General features: G+C 48.8%; 6 protein-coding genes across 6 annotated transcripts; 2 read left to right on the forward strand and 4 right to left on the reverse strand.

Moving 5' to 3' along the window:
• The first annotated feature begins 302 nt into the window (after positions 1-302).
• Positions 303-1,273, forward strand: F5B22DRAFT_536432 (putative splicing factor U2AF 23 kDa subunit). Its single transcript, XM_047972790.1, has one exon. The coding sequence runs from the start codon at positions 510-512 to the stop codon at positions 1,137-1,139; it is 630 nt and encodes a 209-aa protein (XP_047825336.1). The 5' UTR covers positions 303-509; the 3' UTR covers positions 1,140-1,273.
• Positions 1,274-2,397: 1,124 nt separating this feature from the next.
• F5B22DRAFT_652016 (Oxysterol-binding protein) lies at positions 2,398-4,468 on the reverse strand (the record flags this gene model as incomplete). The annotated part of the gene is made up of 8 exons (XM_047979548.1): positions 2,398-2,797; positions 2,846-3,159; positions 3,226-3,475; positions 3,532-3,810; positions 3,894-4,004; positions 4,083-4,188; positions 4,259-4,330; positions 4,408-4,468. The coding sequence occupies 8 exons, from the start codon at positions 4,466-4,468 to the stop codon at positions 2,398-2,400; spliced, it is 1,593 nt and encodes a 530-aa protein (XP_047825337.1).
• A 1,981-nt stretch (positions 4,469-6,449) lies between these two features.
• F5B22DRAFT_536453 (uncharacterized protein) lies at positions 6,450-10,721 on the reverse strand. The gene is made up of 2 exons (XM_047972791.1): positions 6,759-10,721; positions 6,450-6,705 (listed from the first exon to the last, which is right to left on the reverse strand). Exons 1-2 carry the CDS (start codon positions 10,270-10,272, stop codon positions 6,638-6,640), a joined length of 3,582 nt encoding a protein of 1,193 aa, XP_047825338.1. The 5' UTR covers positions 10,273-10,721; the 3' UTR covers positions 6,450-6,637.
• Positions 10,722-13,691: 2,970 nt separating this feature from the next.
• Positions 13,692-16,221, reverse strand: F5B22DRAFT_628884 (Alg9-like mannosyltransferase family-domain-containing protein). Its single transcript, XM_047976449.1, has 3 exons — positions 16,007-16,221; positions 15,497-15,946; positions 13,692-15,434 (listed from the first exon to the last, which is right to left on the reverse strand). Exons 1-3 carry the CDS (start codon positions 16,020-16,022, stop codon positions 14,221-14,223), a joined length of 1,680 nt encoding a protein of 559 aa, XP_047825339.1. The 5' UTR covers positions 16,023-16,221; the 3' UTR covers positions 13,692-14,220.
• Positions 16,222-16,305: 84 nt separating this feature from the next.
• Positions 16,306-17,240, forward strand: F5B22DRAFT_536704 (Yos1-like-domain-containing protein). The gene is made up of 3 exons (XM_047972792.1): positions 16,306-16,550; positions 16,652-16,711; positions 16,825-17,240. The coding sequence occupies exons 1-3, from the start codon at positions 16,523-16,525 to the stop codon at positions 17,121-17,123; spliced, it is 387 nt and encodes a 128-aa protein (XP_047825340.1). The 5' UTR covers positions 16,306-16,522; the 3' UTR covers positions 17,124-17,240.
• A 317-nt stretch (positions 17,241-17,557) lies between these two features.
• On the reverse strand, positions 17,558-20,499 carry F5B22DRAFT_661817 (cysteine proteinase; the record flags this gene model as incomplete). The annotated part of the gene is made up of 4 exons (XM_047980392.1): positions 17,558-20,090; positions 20,141-20,154; positions 20,212-20,349; positions 20,461-20,499. The coding sequence occupies 4 exons, from the start codon at positions 20,497-20,499 to the stop codon at positions 18,110-18,112; spliced, it is 2,172 nt and encodes a 723-aa protein (XP_047825341.1). The 3' UTR covers positions 17,558-18,109.
• Between the last annotated feature and the right edge of the window lie 1,101 nt (positions 20,500-21,600).

The following is a 21,600-nucleotide window of genomic DNA, read 5'->3' on the forward strand; positions in this document are numbered from 1 at the left end:
ACTTTTAAATCCCTTAGGTAAAGTTGGAAAATAAGTTTTACCCCGCACTTAACCTGATTTTTTATTTTCGCACTTTGTGGTAGTGGCCCACCCTACTGGGGCTGATTGGCCGGCCGCAGCCTTCGACCAACTCCTCCACTTCAATGAATGTACATACCTAACCTACATGTACCTATATGTACCTACATGTACTGCCATATACTGACATATACCTACACATATGTACATAGTACATGTACACTAGTACACACTGACCTCCAGGACCTGTACTTATGCAATTCTCCACCTCAGCCTTTCCTGCTCTCTAAATCCCAATCCTCATTCTTCCCCGTGTAAAAAAGTTAACAATCGCGAAATAGCCTTGTCATACCCGCTCACCCGCTCACCACCAATACTGCAATTGGACTCCGTCGACAATCGCATATCCCCACGCGCTCGACAAGGTCCATCCCCAACTCACCTTTGAACACTCCAAACTACACCGCGACGACGAAGACGCGCCCTCCAAAATGGCCAACTTCCTCGCGTCCATCTTCGGCACAGAGCAAGACAAAGTCAACTGCTCCTTCTACTACAAGATCGGCGCATGCCGGCACGGCGACCGCTGTTCCCGCAAGCACGTGAAGCCCTCGTACTCGCAAACCATCCTGATGCCTAGCATGTACCAGAACCCAGCGCACGACCCCAAATCCCGCCTGACGCCCGAGCAATGCATGAACCACTTCGATGCCTTCTACGAGGACCTGTGGTGCGAGCTCTGCAAGTACGGCGAGCTGGAAGAGCTCGTCGTCTGCGACAACACCAACGACCACTTAATCGGCAACGTGTACGCCCGTTTCAAGTACGAAGATTCTGCCCAGAAGGCTTGCGACGAGTTGAATAGTCGCTGGTACGCCGGCCGGCCTATATACTGCGAGTTGTCGCCCGTGACGGACTTCCGGGAAGCGTGTTGTCGTCTGAATTCGGGCGAGGGCTGCGTGCGCGGCGGGTTTTGCAACTTCATCCATCGAAAAAATCCCACCCCGGAACTCGACCGTGAGCTCACGCTCGCAACCAAGAAATGGCTCAAGATGCGCGGCCGCGACGAGAAGAGCGTTTCCCGGAGTCCGAGTCCCGAGCCCACGCGTCGGAGGTTCTAGGAGAGCGATAGCAGATGCAGTAGCAGAGCAGGAGGAGTAACGACGGAGGGGAAAAGAGAACAAGACCAGGTCGACCGCAGTTCTGGATGTCATACAACATATGGAACTCACAGCTTTTGATTCCCGCCATTTGCGAAGTATCAGTTAGACGAAATGGGCAGCTGAGCTACTCATCGATCAAGGATGATGGTAATTTGAAGGATGGAAATGAACGAAGAAAGAAACGCGACATCTCGCAAAATCATTATGGCGATGCATAATCATAGGTCATGAAGTACAGGCTTTGAACAAGGGAAATGGCAAACCAACCTCGTTGACACACAATAAGGGGAAAGATGCGTCTATTGATAAATGGGAACAAAGTTTATAAGGACGTGAAAGGACCGGGTCCATGCGAATGAAGTCGGCACGCCCATCCGACAGAAACAGACAGACAGACAGATATGTAACAACAACTAGCGGCAGGGATAAATAATGTCTGATTTGATACCCCCAATCAATATCTGTTTTCCATCCCATTTTCTTCCCAATAAACGTGCTCTTACGGTAAAATTTTGTTTCACGGTGACTAAACTCATGGCGGAACCCATTTACACATTGCCCAATTCATAACACGCTTGAAGTACTTTCATCCACCCTTCTGTAGAAAAGGATAGCCCTCGCTACGTTTTAGATACGAAACTAATATATCTAACTGCAGATAATACATAGATAGGTACGATCTAAGATGCTAAGAATACGGAAAGAGGAACGAAAGAAGAAGAAAAGGGGAAAAGGGAAAAAGGGAATCAAATCAATGCACATCTACTCATCTAATATAATTTGATATTATTGACCAGTCAGGCTATTTCTATGGGTATATACAGCGGCTCAGATTCATGCTCAGACTCAGTCAGACTCTGATGAAGTCAGGACAGACTGCATCTCAACATCCTTCAACAATCGGTTGATCGATTGAAGCACGTGTATTCGTCCATCTTCAGAGCAGCTCCTCCGCGTTTTGACTTTGGGTCAAGTGCCTCCATCCGTCTCTCCCTCATCCCCCTTTCTATTCGGCATTACTTGCATGTAGACAAGAATCCCGGAGTACAAGTCATTGGAGATGGCTTTGAGGTTCTTTTTGACCTCATGATATTCCCTCCTTGATATTGCTTTTGTCTAGTGTTCCGTCCATGTCATAAGATGCTTTGTTCTTCAACCAATGCCAACTTCTTAGCTACAGTGAGTACTTCTCTCTCTGTCAATCGAATTGCCATTTTCATTCTTCGGCATCGAAGAAAGCATCATTGCTTTCCTGCGTATCTGCTCTCTTCATTTGAGGCACACTAGCCTTCTCAGAGGGGAGATTCTCTTTCAAATCCCCTGAAAAGTCCAGGAGGGGGCCATTAGCTTTCTGACCGGTGGATTCTAGCATGTTGCTGATATCGGTCGAAGGATGTTTTCCAGTTGTCGTTGATGAGCTTGTTTGTGCTGGGGTAGGGCCGTCGTTTTGTCCAAAGTCAATCAAGTCTCCGTCCATGTTGTCGTTGGCAGGGGGTTTGGCAGTGCTCGGTGATGCATGGTGAGGAGGTATCACCTCTTCATGAGTTACCTGACCTTCTAATATAGGATAGATACCCATAATCTGTTCAGCCTGCCTTTGAGGCGTATCACCGTCGCTTTTCCAGAGTCAGCATATACCAGAGACTAAGATCTTCGCAACTCACATCGTCGCTTTGATGATCCACTCTAGTTTTTCCATATCTTCGTCATGGCCATCAATATCAGGCTTAATCGGTCTAAAAAGCTTCGGATGCCAATCAACACCCGCTGCTGCTCTTTTCGCGGCTTCTTCTCGCTGCATGTCTTCAATTTTGGTCTTCTCGTCAGTGGCGACCTCGTGGTTCTTATCTTTGACAGCTCGAGCTACCCTTTGCCATAACCTCGGTGACTCATGCTCCTGCTGCTCTTTGATAGGTCTGACCTTGGGTTTCGAGGGTTTCATTTTCCGAGCATCGAAAAACATTTCCTTTTTGCCATTCTATCGCATAGTTAGGTCCAGTATCGATCCCAGTACGTACGGAAGTCTTGGTTGGAAATAACTTACTCTTAGGTCTTTGACGAACATTTCTTCGCTCCAAAGGCCTGAAATTTCAAATAATATTTGGCCAGTCTTTTCGTCCTTTATGTTGCCACCAATTGCGTTGTACGTGCCACCAACCCATCCTTTCACCTTGAAGTCGATGTCGGCGGTAAGACCTAATTCGGGACAACGGACTACACTGTGATCACCCAGCTCATACTTCATGTTTCCGAACAAGATCCCTCGGGCATACATATTCGGCTGTGTCAGCCAACTAGTAAGAGATGTCAACATGGGTGAGTTCCATAAGGGGAGCGAATTGGGGCATACTATCTTTCTCCTCTTTTTGAATCTTGCCCCCTGTTCAACAAGCTCAGGACGGCAACGCCTTCCATCATACTAGCAGCCGAGTTACCAAGAAATTTGCTCCTAGGTTTCAAAGTGCCATCTATGCGAATGTGATGATCAGGGGCCATGTAAAAGTAGCTCGACTTGGGAGGATGATGTGAGGTTTGTTCGGATATGTAGTATGCGCGCTTGCTGCCGGGCAAATCCCAGTAGCAAGAGTAAACCTCGCCTAGTATGGGATTCAGAGGTTTTTTTACACCACTATAACCTCATTGTTAGTGGTGGTGGACTTGGAGGCGCCTGTAGGGAGGGTGAATGCTAAGGGGCAGAATTGGCGACCTTACGGTGGTCTGATGTGCCAACCACTTAGGTAGAACTTTACGACGGAGACGAAGCGGTCGACGGGGTCCTCCAGATCAGGGATGCCAAGAAGCATCTCCGGATGGCACATGAAGCTATGGGTAGGAGAAAGACGCCATGTTAGCCTTGATATATCTCATCCCATCGCTCATTCGTTATCCAACAGTCCTTACTTGGTGATTCGTTCCAACATGCTCCGCGGCTCAAGAATGAAGGTAGGAAGCACGACGCGACTTAAATCGGCGCCTGGCCGGAGTTGAGAGATGATGTGGGTGAGGACTGGACCATGTGGTCAGCGGGCGCAAGGCTTCCCAAAACGTCTTGCGACGAGAGGATCGAGAACACGAACCGTTTCCCTGGTCGGGCTCCATGACAGTGGTGTCGTCTTCGACATCGCCAACACTCCCGGACGACTTGCTACCTACGTACGTCATGAAGTCAGCGGTACTGAGCGAGCTATGTCGGTTGCGATGCTGGGCTGGTAGGGTTGGCTCGTACTAGCATTGGAGTGTGTCCTATGGCGACGGGTCAGGCCCGAAGCGATCTTAGAGCCGTGCATGGTGTTGTGACTGTTTCGTGGAGGTGCGACCCGAGGACCTTGGAAAGAGAGCAAAGAGGAAAATAGCGAAAGAACCTTGAAGCCTACGAGACGGCCTTTCACACTAGGGAGGGTGCAAGAAAGGTAGGTAGGTAGGTAGGTAGGTAGGTATGTAGCTGGAGAATGTGATAATACCTAGGTACTATCTACTACTGGTATAAGGTTAGGGAGTGGGCGGTACCTACCTATGTATGCTCCTACGTACCTAGTGAACCCCTCCTTCAAGGCCGCGGGTTACTTTACTTTTTGTACCCTGGCGTACTGCCGTAAGCTACCTAGTAACCTCAGAAGTCCACATACCTACCAGGAATTCACCGGCGGCTGCACTCCGTAAGTATGTCTAGACAGCATTAGGGAGGGCTTCGCTACCTGGAGCTGATTCTAGATGGGCTAGGGCATGATGGCTATGTTTATCGATTGCGCGCGCGCCAGTTCCGATGACCGATGACCTCACCAGACCAGGGAGGAGTCGCCGCTATTAAGTCAGCCAGCCAGTCAGCCAGCCAGCCAGCCAGTCAGTCGGTTAGTCGGTCGTTTGGTCACCTGCCCTTGGCGCTCCCTGCGAGAAGTATCTATCTATTGTGTGGCATCTCGATGGCCTAGGTATGTATCTACTTACTTACAAGATCTTCCGCTTTCCGCTTTTCGCAAATGGTGGGGTAAAGGGGCGAGGGGGAGAGTAACGAGAATAAATGACAATCTGGTTCCGTTGAGCTGGGTACACTAACCGCTGCACAGCAGTTTACTATGTATTCCAGCTTTGACTTTCTCAAGTACTATGATTGGACCTTGGTCCGGTTTCCTGACAAGGAACAAAGGCATTATTGATAGCAATTCCCATATCCTAACAATACAATACCGAAGTTACCGAAATGCCAATTTTCATCACTCACCACCCCAAGCCAGGCACACCAAGGTAGTACTTACACTTACACTTAGACATGCAGGGGATTAATTCTCCGCCCCTTACCTACCTACTGTACAGCAGGTACCTATACCGGGTTCTGCCTGGTTAACTCAGATAGCGGGGTCGGATCTTAAGTAACAACAATTCCCACAAGCCAACCCATTCTCGCCCTTAAATCAATTACAAGTACTCATACTATACGCAGAAGCAAAGCAGTCGTCATACGTCAACTCCTTAGATGAGAACATATTATCCAACACACACACACACTCCTATTGTACATATACATAGGTAGTACTGCGTAGCTGACAACTGCACCTGATGTCAGCAACTGAGGACCAATGGATCAGAATCGTGGACCCCAGAAGCAGTTTAGCCCAGGGAATGACGTAATCTATATAGGTACGTGAAAGCTGAAGCAAATGTACATGTGTAGTAGGCAGCATTTATTCATTCAAGTTACTGCAGGTATTGTCTCATCGTAGGTAGTACTTACATACATATTGTAGGTACGTACAGGAGTACGAACAGGACGGGTTTTGCCAGGAACCCGTGTCCATTAATAAACCCGACAAGTGAGGTGGCATAACTTTGCGATACCTGCCCTTACTGTAAATCCTCATATCTCGCTAAATGGAGATTCGATTGATTTCGGCATCATGCACGCTTATTCAAAAAGAATATTCTCCACTTTCTTAGCTGCTTTCTGCTTTTTATTATGTTCCGTTCTTGCTGCGTATCCTAAGTAGGTACCTATGTAGGTAGGTCGAGCATTGACAACTTCCGTCGCCCCTTCGACATTTCCAAACTTGAACAATATATATCCAGCCCACCCATTTGCTGTCATACATGGTATGTATGCTTGGTCTCCGGTGTTCCCCTTGATCTATCTATCCCTAGGGTATGCTAGAGCTAAGACAGCAAACATAACATGGGAAAGAGGCGTTTCTTCTGCTATCGGCTTGAAGTAACCGCAGATGTACATCCTCACGATGCGAGTTGTCCTTGTCAGCCGTATCTATGCTCTTGGCTACAGCCCTCAGGAGTAGGCTCATTTCGCTTGCGCACTGCTCATCGACGCGTGCACAGCCCTCATCAGTCCACAGCCTAGGCTATATGGACGTCTATTTCTTCCTGTACAATGATATTCGAATTCCCCACATTTTAAGGGATACCATCGCAATTCTAGTCATATTCTCATGTCTTCGTTTCATATGCTAACCTTACTTGATTTTACTCATTCGGGACCCTTTAACAGGCGCCGGCAACACGGAGCAAAGACGATCCCGTTCTACTCGTTTTGTTAGCGCATTTCATCACGTGTTTTAAGGAATTTACCCTTACCAAGACTGTCGTCAAAAAGAATAGTAATATCATCATGCTCTCCGGCAAAATCTGGCATATCGAGGCATAGAAAAGCCATCTCATCCGTATTGGATGAGCCATCAGCCGGAACCTTCGGAAGAGGGAATTTGGCATCCGCTAGCTTCAGTCCGGCTTTCCCGCTTCGACTAAAACATTCGAAGACATCAGTACCCTTGAGAACAAACCCCATACATTGACCATGGTGCCAATCCTCGAAGAAAGCGAGAAGTTGAACCGTTCCCTCCTGCTGCACTACCTGGATGCGAGTCGTACCAGCCTCCCACTTCTTGTGGATCGGAACCACCATCATTCTTCGCGAGATGTTGAGGCTGGCAGCTATCCCGTCGAAAAGAACTGAATACCCGGTAAGCCCTAATTGAAAGGCGTGCAAATCTTTGAAGCTGGGAAAACGATAAGTCCGCACCGTCGGGTTGCTCTGAATGGAATTCTGGAGACTGGCAAACTCGCGAAGGCATTCCTTTGGCACGCCCGTTTCAAGAAGCGACACGGTAAGGTCGAGCTGTCGTTGTCTCAATACTTGGAGAGTCAGAATGTCCTTGGTGCCAAGCCTTAACCTTAGCTCCCCTGGCGCAACATTCACGCGGTCTGTGATGGTGCTAACAATGCCAACTCCAGTCTTATCCACAGAATCAATCTCGATCCTAAGTTTCTCCGCTAATACTGTCTGCGGCTCCTCGCCAGCAAATCGGTCGTTTATAATGCGAGCTCGCTGCCATGGCAATCGCTGGGTTGCCGCAAACCCACCCTTGATATCAGCAACCCCTTCTGAGATGCTCATGCCTTCTAATGGCACATCCGTTACTACCTCCTCATCAGAGTGAATATAGCTTCCGCTAATCAACCTTAAGACTTTCTCTCGCTCCTGCTCGTCGCCAAATGACAATACCATACGACCACGCTCTTTGCCTGTATTGAACTCCAGTTGGAGAAGCGGCGATCGCTGTTCGCCGCGCAACATAGCGAACTGGACTGGAAGCTGTGGTGGGAAGATGTGAGAGACTCCACTTAGTGTCCGAATCTTTGGCCCAGTAACCACGGCAAGTCGGAAACCGCGATGAAAAGTCCGGGGTCCTGTCGGGCTATTCTCTTTCAACAATTTCTCGAAAAGGCCTAGTTGGCACTGACCAACAGCTTCTTTTGGAAATGCCCTGCCCTGAGGATTAGAATCGAAGTAGTGGAAACCCTTGAGCGTCAGGCTGTGCGCAAGTACTTCGTCCTGGCGCGGATAGAGATAGCCTTGTACTTTGTTGCTGAAGTCGAAGATGCCCCATAATACCTTAAAATCTTGCTGGCTGCATTGAATTGCGAGTAAGAAGCCCCTTGGTAGCTTGATTTCGATAGAACAAGCATCCGGGCGCCATTTCACATTTTGCCAACTTGGGCCGGCTTTCTTATCGGCCTGGATTCGTAGAGAGACGCTTCCGTTTTGGCTTGCCACGACGAAGTTTAGATTCGGTTCCTCTGGTGATCGAACAACAGAGAGCATGCAGGGGAAATAAGTCTGCGAAGATTCGATGCCTTGCTCCATGAGATATACGTCCACATTAACCCTCGTATACATGAAATATTTGCTCGTATCGCCAATAGGCAACGCGTCTAGCGCTTCCATTGAACGGGTAGGTTGCTGTGCCGTCAGCAGCGAACCCCATTTTCCGTTAAGCAGTGCAATGATATCCTGGCTGAGCAACGGATATTCTATCCATATAGACTTGTCCATAGTCTGTGGAAGGAAAGGCTCATCAGGTGGTAGAAACCCGTTCCTTTTCATAGAAATTGCCAACTTTCGCAGATTAGACATTAAAGCTTGTCTCACTTCCCCCAACTCCCCACCCACCGGACTATACTTCCCTTCTGCGATTTCAGGAAGGGCAATTTCAGTTAACCAATACCCTTTTGCCAAGTCTGTATAAGCTTGATAGCGTGAAATTAAATGACGGGTCTCCTCAGGATCCTGCGGACGGTTCCTAATAACATTTTCTAAAGAGGTTCTGCCTTTCAGAAACCACCAGAGAGACGCTCTGCTCATGTCTTCTGGCCGGGCGGTGTCAAGTGGCTTCTGTTGCTCAGCATATAACCGGAACAATTCATACAAGTGCTTTGTACGAGAGACGAAGGTGTCAAACGCATCATCGCCGGCCGCCACTACAACATCTCGCAAAGATTTTGTCCTATCAACAGAAGGTGAAACAAAGCCACGCGCTGCCGGATTTTGGGTAATAGGTGTTGATTTGAAAGATGCATCGGAAGTCGAGTGTACAGAGCTTAGATATGCTGAAGGGGGGCTATCATTTGAATAATCGGTGACAATTCTTAATTCGTCGAGTGACCTTCTAGATGGCTGGCTGTTGAAGTCGGGAAGTTGCTCGGTATGAATAGGCGGTAAGGGCGCCTTCATGAAGGTGGACTGCGCGGAATCCTGGTGAGGGAGAGGTGACTTTCTAGCCGGATTTTTCTCCGGAGGTGTGAGGGGCGATCTTGTAGACTGCGTTCGTAGCATGGAAGAAACAGATTCCGCCAAGGACGGCGGAGGCACGGGAGATCGAGAGGGCTTCTCGCTTACAGCGGGTGAAGGTGGCGCCTTGCGTGGAGGCGACACCGCAGCGGAATATTGCTGTCGAAGGCTAGCCGAATGATGAATAGATTCGGGCGACGAGAGATGTTCGTCTGAATCGGGGTGCGCACTGTTGTTGGCAGACCGTATGGCCTCCGCTAGTGCCATGCCCTCAGCTCTCCTCTGCTCCTGCTGGTGAGTTTCAATGAACGATCGACGGTTCTCATCATGGTGATTGCTTGTATCGAGAAAACGGGAAGGCGCAGGCTCTCCGGCAGGAATAATATTTTGCCTTGGAGTATCGGGCGGATGCCGCGTGGAAGTTGATACAGAAATATTACGCTCAATATCAGATTTCGTAGAAAAGCCCGTCTGCGTTCGCCGTATAGGAGCAGGCACAAAGTTATCCTCGGCCTGGTTAGCAGCTTTCGAGGAGCTGAACTGCTTTCCATATTGGCTTGCTTGTTTCGCAGGGGTTGGCCTGGGTCTTCGTTTGCCAATCTCGGCGACAGGAGTTTCGCATTCGTCACCCCCCTCACCAATAATGTCGGGGTAAGCATCAGTGAAACTAACGGTCAATCCCTTATGCGTCCGCGGACGTGGTGGGCTGCCCGACTGTGTACGAAAAGGAATGTTCTGCTGCGAATGCGACGAGTTCACGTAGTTTGCGGCTTTAGTGAAGCGGCTCGCCTTGGTCGTGTCCAGAGCCAATGTCGGGGGCCCGTTATTCTGGAAGGGGGGCGGTCTCGGCGGGGGGTGCGTGACCTGTAACCTGTCCGAAGTGCCTAAGAAATCGGAGATCTCGTTTGCGCTCTCTTCGCTAGTCAACTTCTTGTCCCGAGCCTTGAACAACTTGCCCATAAGGCGGTCTCGTCGCGAGGAGCGACCACCATCGCTGGCGGGGCTGATATCATTTTCCATGTCTGCTAAGCAGGTGAGGCAATAGGGAAAGGGAGAAAGCGCACGGCAGATAGAGGAAGTGCGAACTCATAGGTACGGAGCAACGTCGATCGAAAGGCCTAACTTGCCGTCTTGATCCGCGTAGACGGCAGGACAGCAAATTGAGGTGTGATGTTTGCTGCCCTCGTGCCTCGTATTTGGTGCTGGCCCTCCCCACGCACAGTACGAAGCTCGCCAAGTTGCCGGAAGCCGGGGGTCGTAGGTATTCTAAGTAAGCACGGCGGCTGGGCGCGGCGGTGATGACGGGCAGAGGTATTGGAGGGGTGCCTGACCTGGGTTGAGGTGTTTTGACAGGTTTGGCGGGTTTGACAGGCTTCGCTGCAGTTTTCGGTGATGCGCGATGATGGAATGAACATATGTTTATTTACAAGATTGAGTTTCGCTAGTTAATTTCTTGGTATGCGATTTTGGGTAGGGCAGAATGGGACGATCAAACAATACGGGACTGGACAGTATAACATGTACAGTAAAGATAGATCGGCTGTGGAGTTTGATGGGACGTGGGACTTTGCTTGGAGGTAGGTAAGTAGAGTGTCCCAGGCACGAAATCAAAGCACAGAGCAGACACAGAGCACGCAGCGCGGTGCAACGCAGCGTAGCACCTGATAGAAAGAGAGGTAGAATCGCCGTGTATACTATGTTCTACCTAATCTAGCATCCGTGGTTGTGTCGATGTCCTGGAAGGGAACAACATCACAAGAGCAGACGGGCGATGGATGCTTGCTGGTAGTTAAGAGGTAAGTAAGTAGGAGGTTAGGTACATGCACTTTCCTCTGTACAAATAAGGTACACGTACCTACTGTTCCAACTATGTATGTAGTATGTAGGAGGTAGGTAAGGTAAGAAGGTAAGGCAAGGCCTAGCCTGGCCTGGCTGGGCTCATTGACGTGAAAAGCATTATGCGATACCTTTGGCACCGGATCTTCTCATTCGTACTCGTCTCGCTGCTTGTTGGTACCAACCTGACGACCTACACTAACTACATCATACGTCTATATAATTGTTATATCGCCATGTCATTATCGCAGGATGGCTGCAAGCTGCGTATCAGTGGCTTGGGTTTTGCCCAATTAGCCCAGCGCTTCACGACTGGTCTAAAAGGTCCCTTGTTAAGGTAACGCATAAAGTGTCAACGCACGCCCAACCGACCTTATTCAACAACCCTGAGTAGGAATATATCAACGTAGGTAGCCTGTGAGGATATCATCTTCAGCAAAGGACACTACGTTTCGGCCATACCTGCTTAGCCTCCCGTGTGTAGACATGCACATCATATACATTTTTAGAGTGAAGCAAAATTCCAGCCGAGGCCACAAAATGTTGCCGTACCACTACCGACTACCGGTATCCTATGTATTGGGTACATATGTAGATAGGTACATACAGTACTTAATGTAGATTGGGAGAAGCCCAGTCTAGCCAGGGGCTCAGACTAGGCGAGTAGGTTTCAGGTTTGTACTGTAACAGAGTTAAGTGTACGGTGGCCCACACGATATCGTAGGCACACTTACTTAAAAGTATTTACATACTAGGTTAGTACATACAATAGAGCGCTAATCTACATATATGCAGTATCAGCGTAGCTCACGATCTTCGCACTAGGCTCACACTAAGACCTGCCCTTCACTATCTACAGGTACGAAATAAGTACATACAAGCACCCCCGTGTCTGCCCATGCTTTGCTTGTCTTGAGCGCTAAGTAAGCGTCCAGTATCAAGACTACAATCATTAGAATTGTTAGACTGACTACTAGACAGCTTAGCGATGCAGATCAAATTTACTTACTTACAAATAGACTTGTCTTTCAGTTTACTGTAACTGAATATGGCGGTATTGCCTGACTGACATCATCAGGCTCAGATTATACATACATAGGTAGTAAGAGATATTGCAGTACGTGTACTACGTAGAGTGCGGAATGTTATCGCCCAAAGGCAGCGTCATTAGTAAATCTACGAGTCCTTAATGCTCCGCTGGATTATGCTATCAAGCCATCACCAGGAAGCAAGCAAACATTCGATTGACCCAGTGCAATGGGTCTCGAGATTGCCTCATGTGAGATTTCCTATATAAGAACAGTTCGTTAGCTATCCGCAAGGCATCAAAGCTTTTTTTTATTTTGTGTTTCTTCCATCATTCCTCTGCATCCTCGAGGGGTTCAGCTCGGCCTTGCACCACGCTAAGAAAATGTTCTTACTTAATGTAGTACATAGATAGTACTTACATGCTTTCATACATGTGTTAAGAGGTCTGAGAGGTGTAGCAGAGGCGCCTGTCTGAACCCCTGCCCTCAATCCCTGCAATCAACTCCACGTTTACCTCAGGGGTGGTGGGGTCGTCATGTCTTGGTTGGTTCCCTCTTTTTCCAAGATAGAGAGTCATGGCCCGAATCAGAAACCGTGGGGCCGGCCGCTGTCGATCTAGACTACGCACCCTAAGAAGACTAAGACTACCTAAGATACGGAGACCCAGAATTTTACATACATATTTATACACAAGTATAGTAAGTATAGCATGTTACCTGGGTTACGTGAAGTGCACCCAGGTAAACATGATACCTATACACTATGTCAATATATCATCAGATAGGTATTGGTGCTCGACACCTTTCCGGAATAAATCCAAGCCGCCAACTCTGCAGGCCCGAAAATTCGGTTCGAAAACGCGAAGACCTAGCGCGTAAAGTAGCATACGGGTGGTAGCAGACAATCGCGGGATCAAATATTACCGAAAATTGCTTGTCTGTAAGCGGACAGCCTACACTGCCGGCCCTATGACTATAGATTGAAAAGGAATGTTGTCCTCTATATATCCAATTCCGTATGCATATTGCCGCAAGGAATAGTACATCATCCCAGTCCCAGAACCAACAACAACCTACACACGAGGCTACGCCCCCAACAACCAGTCTTAGTCTTATCTTACCTACTCACTTGCATGATACCTAATTAACACATTTCCCACACTAACACACAGGATAAGACCCAAGTTAGTAAGTACCTGAGTAAGTAAGTAGGCCGAACGAGAAGAGCTACAACACTAGATGGTGGGAGTGGTAGCTGATCTGAGCCGATGCGCCGAAACCAACCGGAGGTCGTCACGGGTAACCACCTAAGGAATTACATACACACATGCCTAAGGACTTACGAAGTACACAGCCTTAGCCCCCAATTATCTAGGTAGCATCCACGAAAATGAAGGATGCATGGTCTCACCCGGCTCAGGATGTCGGGTCGGTATGTCCAAGTAAGATGCGCGTGTGCACACAGGGCAAATCTGAGGTACCTACCTTATTTACCCAGGTGCAGGACCTATATCCAAGTACTTATATACTTACTTTCGTTCCTCCGAAATATTATTAGAATCATGGACGGCGCCCATTCTATATCCTAAGTAAGCTAGACAATGAATAGAAACAGATGGGGTGGCTCCAACTTGCACCGCCTACCACGGGATAAACCCCTTCGTGGAGGGATAAAAATGAGCAACAAGATCCAGCAGTCCATACATATGACATACCGGTATCTCTTTGCCCTTGGCTGGTAAAACACGCATTTTTGTATGTTTTGTCTATCATTGGGTCTGCATTTATATAGAACGCGTTGTCAATGTAATAATCAAACCATGGCAAAGTTGATAGTAGATGAATAACTAGAGGGGAAGCCATCCACTACGTCGAGAAGTGGCATAGCTGTTCAAGATGTTCGTGACTACTTGTTCGCGAGAATGGGTAGTTAAAGCGAACTGTCATTTGGTTAGCTCATCTCGGCGGGAAAGCATGGCGCACGCAACGCAGCATCCCGCGGATACGCAATGCTCATGGAAGAAATTCAGCGTTTTCATACATAAATTACATAGCAAACAAACTCGCACCCCGCAGCGCAAGCGAAATCCGGTACGCCTGAAATTCAAGACGTGACGGCCTTTCTCGCCTCTCCCCCTCTCACCTTGCGCAGAATATGTATCCTCGGCTCCATGCGCGGACCAATCCACCAGCCGCCCGTCGTCTTCCTGACCATATCTCTGACCCTCTTCACAAGTGTTCCCCTACCAAGAACTCTATCACCCGCACTCTCTACATCAGCATTCCCAGTAGCAAAAGATCCCGGTTTAAGTATCTCAATTCCAGCAAACCCTTCCACGACGCCAATGACCTCCCACGGCCCGAGGGGTTTCGCAGGGTCTTCAGCGAGGACGTAGTCGAATTTCTCCCAGAACACCGGGTTTCGAAGCGTCATTTCGTCTTCTGTCTTATCGAATGTGAAGGATATAGTATTGTCTTTATAAGTATTGTCCACAAGGGGCCAGTTAGAATGCTGCCCGAAGAGCGTCACGCCCGTCATACAAGACAAAACATCCGTGTGCACGGCAGCGGTCTGTATATCTAGGTCCTTAGTAGACGCAACTAGGTCCTTGAACGCCGCGAGGGCCTCGCCGCCGGGGTAATTCAGCGAGGAGATTCCGAGCATCACCGTGCTGATCGCAAACGATACCAGGACTGACCCGAGGATCGCTAGAGAGACGGTGGCAAAAAAGGGTGACTTTGTGCGTCGGGAGAACACGTAACCCGCGCCTAGGGCCGCAGCAGCTGTGAGCGGTGGCGCGACGTAGAAGATGAAGCGCGCCTCCTTGTGCGGCTGGATGGAGTATATGGCGACGAAGAGCAAGCTCGGCACGGCCAGAGCGCGCGCTTGTTTCGCCGTCCCTGGATTCCACAGCGCAAAGGGGAGTAATACCAGCGAGCTTGTCAAAATCTTGGGCAGCGCCGAGGTGAAGTAGTAGTGTAAAGGCGAGACACCCCATTCTGACGAAGAGCCCAGCACGGCGTTGTAGTAGAAGCCCCAGAGCTCCGGCCATAGTGGCTTTTGCCAGAAGTACGAGTCTATCGGGACTGATACGAGCAGCGCAACTGCGAAGAAGCCTAGAAATGGCGCGGTGATTTGGGGAAGGGAGATGCGTGGCGGCGAGATTAGGCCGTATACCGTGACAGTTACCATGAGGATCGCTAACTCGGACCTGAAGATGGCGGTGGCCAGGGTTAAGAGCGCAATGGCTACTTTGTAGCGAACGCCTTGTTTTCTTGGATCAGGATGTGGAATGAGATAGGAAAATGCCAGGGTTGCTGTTATGTATTAGTCTTAGGATAGATACCTTCAAGCCAACACGTCTTCAGGGGTTACTTGCTCAAAGGAAACGCGAACATGTTAGGAAGTGGCCTCGAGGCGTAAAACAGTATATGAAACTGACAAGCTTGTAGCACAGTATACCATCTTGCAGTGGACCTTCCAAAGGCCCTCCCGAGATTATGCTTGAAGGTTAACAGGGCCGCTGAGTTGATCAAGCCTAGGAGGGCTCTCACGACGAGTTGCGCATGATGGAAGCCAACTAAAGAGATCAAAGGCTGGCTCATCCCAGCCAGAAAGACGGGCCCTAAGAATGTCCTCGGCACAGCGCCGGGGAAGTCGAAATGGTCATAGTGAGAGGATAAATGCTGATACACGTTCTTCGTCGGCGTGCCGTATGCTAAGATGTCATGAGTCGCCTGGATATTGAAAGACTCTTCAACCTTTGTGTAAGGGGCGACAACCATGTGTATGATGACCAGAGTCGGAATTGAAAGTGATAACAAAATATCTAGATGACACTTTGTCAGTGCTATTCAGATGATATATGTTTTTATCCACTTCAACTCACCGATCACACCCCCCATTTTGGCCTGCTACAAGCAACTTACGTCCACCGTAAAGCTAAGCGCATTCAGCCCCCTTGAAGAAGGATGGTCAAAGGTTTTATTCAATAGAACAACCAATTAATAATTTCGCATTGCGTAGAATTGAGTCGCGAGTAGCAGCAATCTTTTCGTTTGATGCAGCTCAGCTTGTATTAGTGTACCTGTCAAAAGCGACAGCTTGGTCTCTTTGGTGAGAGAGCTCGCTGCTCCGGCCAAGCTTATTGGCCCAGTTCTAATGTACGTCACCCTGTCCGGTACGTACCTTTGCCCTTGTCTCGTACCTGTAGCAATCAACTTCACCACACCCCGTTGACACCTGGCTTAAGTTAGAGTGAGGTGGCAATCCGATATCGACGTCGTACTCTCACCCGCCCACGAAGACGAACACAATATTCGATCTACACCTTCGCCTTAACCCGTGCATCTTCCGCATCGGAAAAGACTCGTCCTCGCATGTCGCGAGACCACGCGCCGACAAGATGATGCTCATCGGGAACCTCATTTACGGTGCGCTCGTCCCGTCCTTCTCTTGCGCCCGCCCGCTCGCCCTCCCGCCATATCGCGCAAACGAACTCAGGCATACAGACAAACCACTGATACTTCAGCAGTGACGGTCCTCCTCATCAACGCCCTCGCTATCTTATCCGAGGATCGCTTCCTAGCACGCAGTACGTTTCTCCTTGGCGCAATGCATAAATCGCTTTCCCACTACAGGCCCCAGCGGACCGATCGATCTGCCATATCTGCCTATCCAGCTAACTTTCTCTTTGTCAATTATCAGTCAACTTTTCCTCCGCCACTTACGACCCAGCCTTCGGCGCCGGTCCCGATAACCAGAGCATAAGGGTGAAGGCCATCAATCTGTTAGCGAGTGTACGGACGCTTATGAGGAGTACGTTGCGCTCTCTTTCTCTCTGCCTTGCCCACCTCCTGCTCCCCGCCTCCCCCTTCCTTTTCTTAAATTGGAGTAGGGAAAATAGGCCGAGGAGCGGCTTTCCATCTCAACATAGAATCTATTCCATAAACGGGGGTGAGATCAGAGCTGTCTGTAATCTCAAGATCGAAAAATGCGCTTATTAACATATTCTACCCTCTAGTCCCGCTAATATTATGCAACACGTTAATAATTATCTACGAACTGGTTCTCGGATAAAATCAACCATCATGAACGATTGACTACATACATGCCTTTTTTCAAAAACAATAAAGTGAAGACCCTTCCTCCTACAAGGTCTCCGAGCAAAGAAGGAAGAAAGGGGAAGGGGGAGATCCAGGCTAGATAGAAGAATATCAGACGTGTATTACCATTCTAATATGAAGAGCGCATTTCTCAGACGCATATGTTCACGCAAGCCAGGAGGCGAGATCCAAAAGGGGCAGAATCTCAGGACAACGCAACTTCCATTAAGGAAAAAGCAAAGTAATCGTTCAAACCTAGCGGTTTATATATGTATGATACGAAGAAAATATGATCATGATCACAGTTGATATGGGCACTTACCTACGTACGGATATCTTCTTTTCACTTGAATCAGGGGTATTTGGGCACGATTCTAGGTATTCATTCACTCACCCACCTTCTTAATAGTATACATCCGACCGTCCCAATGAAAGCTTAGCTTAGCTTAGTGCATGGTAATGGTCATCCTACAATAGACCAGACTAGTGCAGATCAGATCAGACGAAGCTATACATTATCCAGGCTTTCTAAACAATCGTTATGCATGACTGGGTAGCTAGCGAGCTAGGCACTGGTAAATATTTCAATCATCATCACGCCCATTCATTATCCAGAAACACTATTTGTCTTGGATAAGTACAAGTCGGCTTCGATGCCGTTGTAACTCCTTGCAGAATGCTTCTCTATGATTCAATCGCACCAAGGACTCTGCTGGTCTCTTTCACACACATACACACATCGTCTCTTGTCTTCTAGGTAGATAGGTAGATGAATATCCCCGATAACTCCCGAAAATGCTCAATGATTAACAAAATTGTAGCTGGTAAAATGCTTGTGTCTCGCAACAATAGCATCTCGCTAATTTCAATTAGTCGAGCTAGGTATGCTAGGGGAATTTCATGCTTTTCTTGCGTCCGATTCCAAATGAAAAGCTCTTCCGGAGCTTGAAAGTGTCGTGCTTCTCAGGAGCAGCAGCATGTTGTGCTGTCGCGCTCTCGCCGTTCTGGCTGCTGTCTGAAGTCTCCATGCTGTCCCTCTTCGGCCTCAAGAAGGCAAAACTCTTCCTTGCCATCGACTTGCTGGTCCTGTCCGCGTTGTTCAATGCCGGGACACTGTCATGTTCCTCGTTGTGTCTCTCCCGCTCCTCGGCAGCCGACTTTCTGCTTTCTTCCAAGGCTTTCTTGAGGTTCTCTTCTTCTGTTTTGCGCGCTTCGCGCAGTCGGGAGTATGATTCCTCTCGCTGTTTCCGTTTGGTTTTCCATTCGTCCTTTTCAGCCTGCTTTCGCGCCTTCTCTTGAGCCTTAGCTTCCTTTTTACTTTCCTTCGTTGACTTGACCGTATTTGACCTAGGTATTGAAGGGACTGGTGGTATATCAGTACTCGATGGCGGTATGGGAACCTTAACCGATGGGGTTCGGGTCAGATCTGCTGTTTCGGCAGCAGGTTCGGGCCCATCTTGGTCATCTATAGGCTGAGGAGGGAGGGTAGCCTGTTTTGGAAGTCCGTCGGAGGTCCCGTTTACTTGTTCGTTCTCTTGGGCGACACCTGCCTTTTCGCTAACTATCCTTACTTCTTCTAGGCCCTCCGCCTCTTGTTCTGCCCGTACTTTCTCAAAGGTGGTTTCTTGGTAGAACAGAACGTAAGCACAGGCCTGGCCTGGCTTATCTCCGAAAAAGTTGCGGACATAATGTTTATCGACCGGTTCTACCATTTCGTCATCGAAAAGGAGCCATCCTCGATCTTCGGTTTTGATGACGGATACATAATGTCCATGGTAAGCGTTACCACCAATGTGAATTACAACAGCATACAGCTCGTATAACCGATCAGGGTCCTCGGTGTCGTCTGTCGTGTTAAACATGCGCAGTTGATAGGGATATACTACACGGTGGAACAATTTTTGTAGCCGACTATAATCTTCTGTGTACTTGAAGCGCTTGAGGTGTAAGGCGAGGACCTTGGGGAGTCGCTTGATCTTCATGCGCTTTTCAGCCTCTTGGAGGCCCCCACAGTGATCACAATGAAACTTGTTTCTCTCGCAAAGCATCTCTTCAGCCGAGAACTTTTGTAAACAAGATGTCACTGATGTATGTTCCTCTAAATCGATCGACAAGTCAAGGAACGTTTCGTCCCTCTGAGAAGCTGTCTCGCACGTGAGGCATCTTGTCTCAGATGTTAGTAGTCCCTCGAAGATGTCATGTACCCATCCTGTGCCGGGCGAATTTGTTCCATTGGTTACTGTCCTCGTCACCGTACTTAACGCTGCTTTGAGAGCATTCGTCATCCCATCTGCGGTGTGTTCTGCTTCGTAATTCAGCAAGCGCTGCGCGGTGCTCTCAACATTGGTGATGACATCGTTAAGAACCAGACCATAGAACTCATGGGCGTCCTGGTGCATGGAATTTCGGAACATCTCATTGTCGCGCTTGAAGATCTCGAGGAATCGTTGCGGGCTGAGCACTCCTGTGCGAGTCTCACTTTCCACCAAGGCCATAAAGATATCTCTTAAACCCGTAAATGTGCATTCCTCCATACCGTAGGGGTTGCCACTCTCGCGTGCTAATTCCATGATAGGTCCCTTCAACATAGCTTGTTTCTTTTTGTATTCAGGAGTGTCTGGTTTATCTTCCGGCCTCACCGGTTGCCCTGGCTGAGGAGCGTTGGAAGTTTGCGGCCGTCCGTTCGGGTTCTTTTTACCATTTGCATCTGTTTGTGTGTTGTTATTCGTGTTTGGTGCTCTTATCTGCACATTGACCCTAGGCCGAGTACCATTCGGTGTATCTAAAGGCGACAGCGGCGGGAAATTTAATACTTGTTCTCGAAAAGCGGTCGTGTAGAAAAGAGCTTGGACAATTGAGTTGCAATAACTAAAGTAAGATTAGTAATATCACAGGGAGCTGAAAGCGACGCCAAATACCATGTGTTGCCAAACTGCCAAAGTCCTTAATTAGCATGCAGTGGACGTGTACTAATTGCCTAGAAACCTACATTTTCCATGCCAAAGAACTTGTCGCTTCCATCTGGCCGAATTGCGCCGGCGTTCTGGAGCATCTTCTCTAAAGGGGTCAATTCGGGCGGCGGTTCCTCCTTCTTTTTGAGGCCATCTTTCGCGGAAGAGCCCAACGACTTTTACAATTATGTCAGCATTAGGCAGCTAGGAAAAGCCCATCACAGAATCTCAGGCGCGGGTTGCGAGAAAGCATGCCGCGAGAGGAAATCCAAGGTCAAGAAACATACAGCCGAACCGGACTTCCACTTGGTTAGGAAGCTTGCCATGGTCAAAATGCCAGTCTGGTCGGGCGGAGGGATTGTTGTCGGTGAAGGAATTTGAGAGCCAGCGTCGAGGCGCACAGCCTAGCAGTCAGCGGAAGCGTGTGGTATCAATCGAGAGCGTCATCCGAAGAGCTATTTTTCGTTCTTCTTGGCTTGGCGTCGTCCAGACATGTGGAGTGCTATATGGCATATAGACGCCAGAGGCGCCGTCGAAAGCGTCACAATGCGAAAAAAAAAAAAAAGAAGACTACTGGTCGTGTCTGCCTTTCAGGATTTGCGTGAGCAACTCGGATTCTATCGGCGACCGAGCGAGGCGAGGCTCTTGGGGTCAGGGTGCGTGGAATCCGTAAGTAATGCAGTGGAGATGTTTGCTAAGCACCGGTGCGTTTACAGATGATAGTCTATATGTCGTCAATTGAAGAGGGGATATAGAGATATGAGATGACAGAAACAATGCTTAGAAATGCCAAAAATGGTGATTTGATAAGACAGGTTGCATTATGTAGAATGAAATAAAAAAGGTGCCGGACCGTGAGAGATGCGAAGAAGCACCTAAGAAGACGGAGGAGTTGGACGTAACGGCGTTGCGGTGCTGCCACCGTATGTAGATAGTGCCGGTAAGTACGTAGTAAAGGGATGTTGAAAGGATTCGAGGCCTTGTCATGTAGCGTAAAAAGACCCGCCGCCGGCCAGTCGGTTCGCATGCCCGCAGCTCCAGAACAGGTAGGTCGCCTGTACCGGATACTTACGGGATCTCGAGATGCGACAGGCACTGTACATAGTACTGTAGGTACACTAACACGCTAGAAGGAACACTACAAGGCGGGAAGTTTTACTGGACCGACCACGAAGCTGGGCCAACAAGTAGCTCCGGTGTACAGTGAGCGGGCAAGTGCCATGAGGTAATAGCAGCTCAGCGGTTGTGGTTACATACAGGTAAGTAGGTATAAGTACCTATGCAGTATATTGGGAGTGTACTGTAGTGTACCTAGACAGTACCTCTGAGCACCAGTCAGACTCTTTTCGTATTCCACACCCATTCACGATTGGGAAACACCACATGCAACGCATCGCAGGTGGCTAACCTACATGCATGATGCCTAG

This window comes from Xylaria bambusicola (assembly GCF_022495145.1).
Source record: "Xylaria bambusicola strain CBS 139988 unplaced genomic scaffold F5B22scaffold_79, whole genome shotgun sequence".
Classification (NCBI taxonomy): Eukaryota; Fungi; Ascomycota; class Sordariomycetes; order Xylariales; family Xylariaceae; genus Xylaria; species Xylaria bambusicola.